Source organism: Microchirus variegatus (genome assembly GCF_963457635.1).
Source record: "Microchirus variegatus genome assembly, chromosome: 16".
Lineage (NCBI taxonomy): Eukaryota > Metazoa > Chordata > Actinopteri > Pleuronectiformes > Soleidae > Microchirus > Microchirus variegatus.
Window position 1 is genome coordinate 14505829 of NC_139817.1, and position 10011 is coordinate 14515839.

General features: G+C 41.8%; 1 protein-coding gene across 1 annotated transcript; it reads left to right on the forward strand.

Annotated features, from left to right (window-relative positions):
- The first annotated feature begins 3481 nt into the window (after positions 1-3481).
- Positions 3482-5133, forward strand: tmem250 (transmembrane protein 250). The gene is made up of 2 exons (XM_083902466.1): positions 3482-3677; positions 3972-5133. Exon 2 carries the CDS (start codon positions 4154-4156, stop codon positions 4571-4573), a length of 420 nt encoding a protein of 139 aa, XP_083758592.1. The 5' UTR covers positions 3482-3677; positions 3972-4153; the 3' UTR covers positions 4574-5133.
- Positions 5134-10011: the final 4878 nt, after the last annotated feature.

The following is a 10011-nucleotide window of genomic DNA, read 5'->3' on the forward strand; positions in this document are numbered from 1 at the left end:
ATTTCTTCAGTAGAACCAAAATCAATATAAAGGAATGTCTTCTATGAGCAGGATTCATTAGAAGTCATTACTGCAGCTGATTCCTATGATATTGGGACATTTTCTGATGAGTGTGAACAGGAAGCTGTTCAAACCGTGGACCTGCACCACTACAGCTCACCGTCCAGACAGTCGGCAACAGCCGAGTACTCTCAAGTGGACTCGTTCTTATATTCATATTCAGCCACTTTAATTTGTATAACTCGAGCTGACCTCAGATTTTGGCTGTCACTCAAATTATTATGCTATGGATTTCATTACTAAACTTAATCATAAAGCGAGAGCGGAGAGTACACGCATGAATTATACACTCGGCGCCCCCCCCCCCCGGCGACAGCTTTATGTGTGTTTGATTAAATATCGTAAGGTTTGTTTTTCTAATTTCGCATAATACACCTTTAAATTTCCCGGCAACGTGATCGAGCACACTATAAACAGCCCGTAATAAACCCTTTAAAAATAAATAAATAAATGAAAGCTGTATTTATTATGATTTATGGTCACCTGCTGCCATCTGGCTGGCTGACAGATAGCCGAGAGGTAATCATTCAGCCGAGCCATTAATCTGCCCAATCAGGACAACGTGATATACACTTTATGTGGTCTCTACTCTTGAGGACATGCCTGTGCAACTTTGTGGTGTACGTATATGAACGCTCATGCAACCATGACCTTTGCAGTTTCTTTTTGTTCCACCAAGTGACTGCAAAGACAGGTCATCATGTTTGTGATTTTTTTTAAAGACCCAGCCTCCTACAAACATGTCCCTTAAACCCTGAGTTAAGGCCCTTAAATGCTACTTTGATAATCACGTCACACTACCTGTGTGATTTTATTTATATTTTATTTTTGTTTTGTGAGAGCATTATAATACAGTGCTTACTTTCACTCAGATAACATGCAATGCAATTTCTGCCACTCACAATAGGAATTTTTTTTTTAAGAAACAAAATACAGATAGTCAAACTAAATTATATTTGAAAACTTTGAACAAATTGGGAAAGATAGACATATATAAAAGAGCAAATAAAGAAATGTCCACCAGGGGGTTTTGAAATAAAATAAACAATACAGATTAGTCCAAATAAAACATTCAAAATAAAGCATAAAAACAGCATGACAGGGTCATCCATTCAGTACTTCTGTTTGTTCAAAACTAACATATCTTACCCATTTGGCCCGTACTGCGAGTGTTTGAACTAGTTATGTGAACTGAATGATTTCAATCGGTGGGACTCTACGAGGAAACGTTGACATCATTTGTTGGTTCCATTCACAAAATTCTAAATTAAGCCAAAAACAGGAGGAAATTGATCAGTTGATCAGTTTTTTCCTCTTTTAAAACCTTTACATGTTGCACATGTAGTACAAAAACCTTTCTGTCTGGAAATGTTGATAACTTCCAAAAAGTCCAATTTTGGTCTTTATGCTACATTTCCCCAAACAACTCTTAAGTCTATCAAACACACACGCACACACACACACAACAAAAGACCAGATGACAGACTGATTCTTAAAAGATAACTTTTTGGAGCTAAGCTGTGGATATTTAAAGCAGATCTAATTTGCACGCCACATTCGAACCATGGAATCACATGAACATGAAGTCACAAACGTGGTGTTTGTTCACCAACACTGCGTAATAGTGTGGCACTTTACGTAGTTCATCCAAAAGTTTCAAATATGGGGCAAGAATCGACATAAAAAAGACAACTTTCTACATTTAAGGCAGCAAATGTGGCATCTGACTGTGCATATTATTAAGAATTACGAAGAAAGGACCCGGGCCGTTTTTACTGCTGACGGTTGCGACTTAAAACAATGTTTAGTAACCGTACCTCGTCCCGTGAGTAAGTTGACACACTAGTCAGATAGAGTTGATGGGGTTGAAAGAAAAGAAAATGTGACATGGTCAACCATGTTAGTGACACCCAATTTATAAAATTTAAAATGACACTGAAGTATACCCACTTGTTAAATAAGGCGCCATACACAGCTATATAAAGCAGCTGGTATAGCTCAGTGGTATAGTCCACAGATCTTGGTGTGGGCCCTTAGGCAAGGCCCTTTGAATTGATCAATGTAAGTCACTTTGGATAAAAACGTCAGCTAAATGACATGTTATGTAATGCAAAATACTGTATGATACAGTTACCACATCAGGCTCAGTAATCCCCAGTTGTATTTCTATTACATCGGTCTAATATATATCGGTCTTTGGTGATATATCGTCGTGCAATACAATAATAACACACAGATATGTGTCATTACATCATTGTCTTGCAGTGTTTTGATTGTATCGTATTATATCTTTAGATACCCTGTGATACAACATTGGATGAGGTATATTGGATTATATAGGCCTGCACTGTTGCATTAAAATGGAGTGCAGGATATAGCTGAAATCACACTTGAAAACTACTGTTTCTATATGTCTTTCTCTGCTGATTTTGACTGAAAGTCATTCAAGAATATAAAAAAGAAATTCAGTACTGACCATAACATGCCATCGGAGAATGAGTTAAAATGAAATACTGACTTCACAAAAACAAAAATACATTTTCATTTGCACCCAATAACACAGCTAACAGCAGCACCCACAAACAGGGTACCATTCGTGTCGGAAAAATGTTGAGAGATATTGATCTAAAAAAAAAAAGAAGCCCCAGTATCCCTCTCAGAAATGTCTCAAACTGAGGAGAAGAAAAAAAAGGGCTCAGCAGTGTGTGAATATTTTTCTCCCGGTCAAAGAATTTAAATGGTAACTCTTCCCTTCTCTCTTAATGTAATGTTTAATAAAACAGAGGGTGTGACAGTTATGTATGTGGACGTGCATGTGTATGAACATACATACAAAGTATAATGCCAGGTAAACGTGCAGCTTGTAATTCGTGGTCAAATCTGGCAACCACACTCATGCAATGTCTTCAATTGGGATTGCAGTAACCACTTTCAATGCTAGAGGTCACTGTTGTTCATATTTTACATTATATCACGTTTAACTTTGAGACAGGAGTTAAAATAGCCTCCAATAGCTATTATATGGTCTAATAAATGTATTTTATGAAAAAGTCTACCTCTCAAATCTTAAATCAGAGCTCCACAATTGGGGTTCTGCCCCTTTAGGACCAGGCGTTAGTTACCAAGAGGACTATTGGTCCTTAAAAAACGCTGTTTGAACCAGTAAAGGTCCTAAAAGATAACAAAAGCATGTATATTCACACGTTTGCTTACTGTGTGCTTAATGAAGGAACTGTTGCTCGTTACTCCATAGAAATTACGCACTTCACTTCTTTTTTTTTTACAGTCTGAAATGTAAAGCCAGCATCCTCCTCCTCCTCCTCAGTCGCACTTCCCCTTTAACTCGGCGTGTGACGTCGGCGCAGCGTGACTCGTCGGGTCTTGCGACAGCACGTACAGGCACGCGGCCCCGGACGTAGCTGCCTCATCTCCGCTGGCGAGGAAAATCTTATCGTTGGTGGAGGAGGAGGCTGATAGCAAGAAAACAAAGCCGCCGCGTTCATGTTTGTGTCACGGCTAAGTGTGAATAATGTGATACAATGCACCAGTTGTCCCGAGAACCAAACACCCGTCGTGTTTTCTTCCTGACGAGGAGGAGGTCGTCGTAGTTTTTGCATGTAAGATTACCCATTGCTACTGCACGATGATTTATGCACTTGAATATGGATAAAAGAAGCTTTTTGGGGGTAAAAGACTGTTGTTTATTAATGATGACATCTTCATAGTGTACCTTTACACCCATATACGGGCTTTACATATCAGTGAAAGTGCATTAAAGTAGAATGAAGTAAGCACAGGCCTGCATCTCCTGTGTTAGATATGCAGCACTGTGTGCATGTGTATGTATATGTTAAAAAAAGGATTATACAGTAACACTGCAGTGTCTTAACAGCACCCTGTTGCACTTTCAGGAGAATCCTTTGCTCCATGGACAGCACTTTACCCACACACTCATCCTCCTGGGCTCCTGTAAGAGCCACTCTCAGCTCCACCACCAAATGAAGCTACCTGCCTCCACAGAAGCTGCTCTCCACCTGGACTCTGCCTGTCTCTGGGACTCCTGTGCACCGTCCTGGGCTCCAGTAGCCCACCCATGCCTGTGATCCCCATCCCACGGCGGGTGCGCAGCTTCCATGGCCCCCACACTACCTGCATGCACTCAGCCTGCGGGTCGACACACACGTCCAAGCTAGTGCGCACCAAGTACAATAACTTTGACCTCTACTTGCGCTCTCGCTGCATGTACAGCTTCCTCCGTTTTCTCCTCTACTTTGGCTGCAGCCTGCTGACCTCCTTGCTCTGGGTGGCGCTCTCTGCTCTCTTCTTCCTGCAGTACATCAGCGTGCGCGTGCTCCTGCGGCTGCAGTACAAGCTGTCCGTCATCCTGCTCTTGTTGGGCCACCGGCGGCTGGACTTTGGGGTGGTGAATGATCTGATCATCTACAGCATGCAGATCACCATGTTTCTAGTTGGGGGGCTCGGCTGGTGCTTTATGGTGTTTGTGGACATGTAAGCGTGTGATGTTAGGTATAAGCGTGATATGTAGCGTGTGCTTCAGACTGTAACTGCGTGGCTTTTTGGAAACACACACAGCTCTGGTGTGTGCTGTGGGACTGCTCTCTGTTACTCATCTGTATCAAAAAGACCCCTGCGATCACGACTAATAGTTCACAGAGTTTTGACGAGTACACAATATCCAATGTAGTATCTTTAAGTCTGTGGCTTAAAGATTATTTATATGATATTTGTATTGTATTTTCCATGCCATTTTTAACCTGTTTTCACTCATTTTGAAGTGCATCTTGACCAGAGGCTGTTTTGGTTTACAGAAATTGGAAATTGTGAATGTTGTCAAAGTCAATGTTGCAAGAGAAAAGTGAACCTAATATGACTAACACACTGCATCATGACCGTGTGATGCAAGGCAGGCGTGGCATGAGAGCCAGAATATCAAGTGGGGGGGGCCCCAAAAGTTAAAGCTTAATTGGGTTTGGGTTGATACATGTGTAGCCTACAGGAACGAAGCTGAAATGTGTGTCTTTAAACAACATTTAGTGTTGTTTTGTGGAAAGAATGGAGAAATTGTTCAAATATTGTTTTGTTTTTTTATGTAAAGTCATAAAATAAATTTTCAGTTGATGAAGTCGTTCGGCTGCATGAAAATGTTTGCCGTGCTGACTTGAACACCCATGACGGCAAGGCCCCCGAGCTGTGTCATAAGAGTGTGTGACAGTTCAAATCGAAAAGGGCTTTGGGTCAAGTGTTCTATCAGTTGCTCTTCACATGGTTTTAAAGCTGATCTGACAGACTTCTCTGTTTAGCTTCCCCCAGCGCGCGCGCACACACACAAAAACAACCACCACACGACCCTGCTCTGTCTGCCAAGCGCAGCTATGGAAATGGCTGTGACCCAGTCACCTTATTTGACCTCATTGTCACATAGCATGGAAACATGCTCACATGAAACACATGAGGGCACAGCGGGTCATTTATTTAACTCTTATCCTGGCCGTGTTAAATGCTTGAATGCCATTATCACATTTACATTTCAGCCACACACTCACACAAAGAAGCACAATAGGTCAGAAGCGACCAGGAGGCAATCTTAAGTCATGAAGTTTCGACACTGGCTGGTGGACTAACTGAGACGTGCTCTGAGAGTACCATGGCCTCGAGCTGTATAATGGATAATCAGGCGGCAATACAATAAGCTTTTGCTCCGAGGATCAACACATCATATGCCCCACGTACTGAGAGCCGGGCCAGTGTAACAGGCCCAATTACAGAGGAGAACATGAGTTGTCTCGTGGTGTCCCGCTCTGTGCAGTGCTGCACTGGAAGTGAGCTCCATGATTAAGTCTTTGCCCTCTCCTTTTCATATTCTTATATTTGTTGCTTTGTCTTCTCGATTACTTACACAAGGTTTTTTTTTTTCCGCCCATTATTCATCCCACTGTTGCAGGTCGATAAATGTGATTACACTGTACTGAGGCTGACAAAAGAAGCTGTCATTTAATTAGGATAGTGTTACTAAGCTATTAGTGATTTAGGAGAACGACGAGCCATAATACATCGGTCCAAACGAGGGGCCTTTCTGCATGGAGTTTGTATTAGAGCTGAACCAATTAATCGATTACTAAATTAATCGTCAACTATTTTGCTAATCAATCAATCGGTTTGAAGCTTTTTTCATTATTAAAACAAGATTTCTGATTGTTTTAGCTCCTTAAATGGATAATTTTCTTCGTTTCTTTGCTCCACTGATCAACGTTTTCTGACATTTTATGGACCAAACGTTTACTCGAAAAAAATAATCGACAGATTCATCGATTACGGAAATAATCGTTAGTTGCAGATCTAGTTTGCATGTTCTCCCCCACTGTGTGTGTGTGTGGGGCGGGGGTTTCTCCCACAGTCTAAAACAGGGGTCACTAACGTGGTGCCCGCGGGCACCTGGTAGCCCGCAGGCAGCCAATACAGTGCCCACAGGCTCACTTCACTTCACATCACTTGCATGTATCCATATGATCACTCGTTCAGTAAAATATCATTGATATTGTTTATAAAAACTGATAATTGTTAGGAGAAAGCACTGGAATTAATGTGGATGCAATTGAATGCATAATATTAATATTTTAAATGGTGAAAAAAAAAATGGTGCATAAAATGTTAATGTGGTAGCCCTCCATATTATTCTTTACCCTTCAGGTAGCTCTCGGTCTCAGAAATGTTGGTGACCCCTGGTCTAAAACATGGTGACCCCTGGTCTAAAACATGCAGAGGTTAATTGGAGACTTTAAACTGATAGTAGGTGTGAATGTGAGAGTGAACGGCTGTATGTTGGTCCTGCTTTGGACTGGCGTCAGCTGGGATTGACTCCACCGACCTGCCATAATAATAATAATAACCAACAATTAAAATGTAAATTCTCTTCCAAACATGACTGGTATTTCTACTAATGCTGTATGCCTACGTACAATATCATTATAAACTCACACAGGATAGTCCCCATAGTGCAAGAGGTGCAATAAACACACTGTAAACACACAGTCAGCTCATTTAGAAATATCACAATAGCAAATGGAATCGCGTGCCATCGTGGTATTGATCCTGGAGTGAAAGTGTACGCTCACACACTGAGAAAACATGAGAGGGAACATGAGGAGTCACAAATGACAACAGTGTTCAGGGCAAGAGAGAAGAGACGGTAATGAAGAGTGACTTTAAACAGGTGGCAAATCCCTAATTTGATGAATAAGTTCACTAAAATTCTGCGTAGTTGTTCTTTAATTCAACAAACACTCTTTCACATTCACAGTTGACAAAGATTCATGCCATTGTTTAGAGGACACAGTTCAGGAGTTACAGATGTTTCAGGTTTTTGGGGTAAGAAAAACAGTGGGGAAATAAAAGTAAGCAATACAACTGTGTGCAGAAGTTTAAAGGGAAAAAAAGGGGCATGAAAAGATGCTAGATGTTATCGGATAATATGATAAAATATATTTCACACCACCCTGTAAAGCAGTGGTTCGAAAATTGTTTGACTCCAGACCAATTACAATTGATTATGCTACAGTTGATGTGAGGGTAGATATTATTTTTGGCATTAATAGTCATGTGTGTTTACCATTGATTAGTTTTTACTTGCTTGGGCCTTTATTGTCAAGCTTTGTAGAGTTTAACAGGGCTCACATGTCTGTATTTGGCTTAATCCATGTGAATACACTGAAGTTTGAGAATTGAGGGTGTGAAAAAGGCACTCTCTCATCATTATTAAACTATTTTAATAATCGATTCATCGGTTTGAAGCGTTTATAAAAGCATTATAAAAACAAGATTTCTGCTTGTTTTAGCTTCTATAACCAAGAATATTTGCTTGGTTTCTTTGCACCACATAACAAAGAAATCATTCAAACTGAATCATTTTGGTTTGTGGACAAAACAAGACATTCGAGAATATCGTCATTTCCAGGTTTGACAAACACTGATCAACGTTTTTTTTTGTGGACCAAACGATTAATTGACAGATTAATCAAGATTAATCAAGTTCATTAATTCATTGTCTACTGCTTTATCTGCTAGTGCCGATCTCAGCTGACATGAGGTGAAAGGTGGGGTCACACCCTGGACAGGTCGCCAGTCCATCACAGGGCCACATCCATTCACTCTCACTGTCAATTTGGAGTGTCCCAAATGGCATGTTTTTGGACTGTGGGAGGAAATAGGAAAAATTAGAGAAAACCCACTCACACACACTCGGGGAGAACATGCAAACTTCATGCAGAACAGCCCCTTGTTCCAACCCGGTTGCGCACCCAGGTCTTCCTGCAGCAAGGGCAAGAGTGCTAACCACTAACTCCACTACAGTCTATCTAGGGCGGAAGGTAGAGCCACAAAGAGATAAACAATTCACTCTCACACTTGCGGTCATTTTAGTGTGTCCAATTTGCCTAATCCCTGTATTTGCATGTTTTTGGACTGTGGAAGGAAACCAGACAGCCCATAGAAAACCCACGCGCACACACGGGAGAGAACATGCAAACTCCATGCAGGAAGGGTTGAGAACCAGGGTCTTCTTGCTCTAACATCTTCCACAGCTTTAGCCTCCACACAAGCTGGTGCCAATCTCAGGCGACATAGGGCCAAAAGGTGGGGTACACCCGGGCCTGGACTGGTCGCCTGTCAATCACAGGGCCACATAGAGACAAATGACCATCCACTCTCACAGTCAACTTAAATGTGCTTCATTTGATTCCCAAAGAATGTGGCCAAAAACGGTTACTACATTTAAATTCAAAATACCAAGGTCTTTTAGGTTTCGTTTTCTGACGTAACTGGCAACCCGTGGTTGCTTGGCAGCTGAGACTCTACTGACTGCAATGATTGGTAGACTGCGGTAGGTGGCGCCACATGCCAAAAAAATGATTTCAAAACATAAACATGATTTGCAGTCTGCAAAATATTTTTTTTAATGCAAATATTCTGGCTGTACTGTTGTTGTGGGTGAGTTCAGTTTGTTATATGAACACTATTCCTGAGTCTCTGTGACATATTAGGAGGATTTTATGGCCAGTTGCTTTAGATTATTACATAATGCACCTTTAATGGTGACAACATAAATTCCATACTTAAAATAATAAAAACATTACAAGTTACATACATATTGCTGCTTTATGACTTCACCACTGTACACTGCTGGAAATCCAATTTCCCTGAGGGAGTCATCCCAAGGGATCAATAAAGTCGAAGTACAGCACACAATCAGTTTTGGGGCATTATTTTTGGGCCTTGAATTGAGAATTTAGGTGATGGGTCGTTTTAAAAGGTAAAAATATGAAACTGGAGAAATGAGGGGGGCCTTCCCTGGACCGAGGGTAAAAGAACTAATGCTTGGGCAACACCTGGGGGTCTTTATAAGTGTTGAGAGGCACAACAGTAAAGATACTGTGGTATGAGCTCAGCTAACTCCTGCCTTGATTTAATGTTGCTCCTTCTGCTGAGTAGTGATATTTCACGCCTGCAGCACAGAAAACTTGATTCGCTCCCGCCACCAGTGTTTTTTTTTTTTTTGTATCATATGATTTAGCAGGACCCCGCGCGCCTGCGCAGTTGCGCAACGATGTAGCCTGAGCTGTCATTGCATTGGGGACACGTGAGGTAACCACACACATGTAGGTTGCGGGCCGTGAACGCACCACTGTAACAGCGCCGTCGCCTCGAATGCCCCCTCCAGTGAACACACACTATTAACACACTGACTGCACACACACACACTGCGGGCTTTGATGGCTTTGCTGCGCCGCACACATGTAGAGTAATATCGTCGTGTACGACTTTAATGCAGCACAGTGCACCGGGTTCACGTGTCCCTAAAGCTGCACGCACGCGCGCAGGGTGGCGCGCAGACTTGAGTGGGACAGTGGAGACACACGCGCACACACACACGTACAG

Excerpts from the sequence above, each read along its gene's own strand:
- tmem250 (XM_083902466.1), top strand. The coding sequence starts at position 4,154 with ATGCCTGTGATCCCCATCCCACGGCGGGTGCGCAGCTTCCATGGCCCC.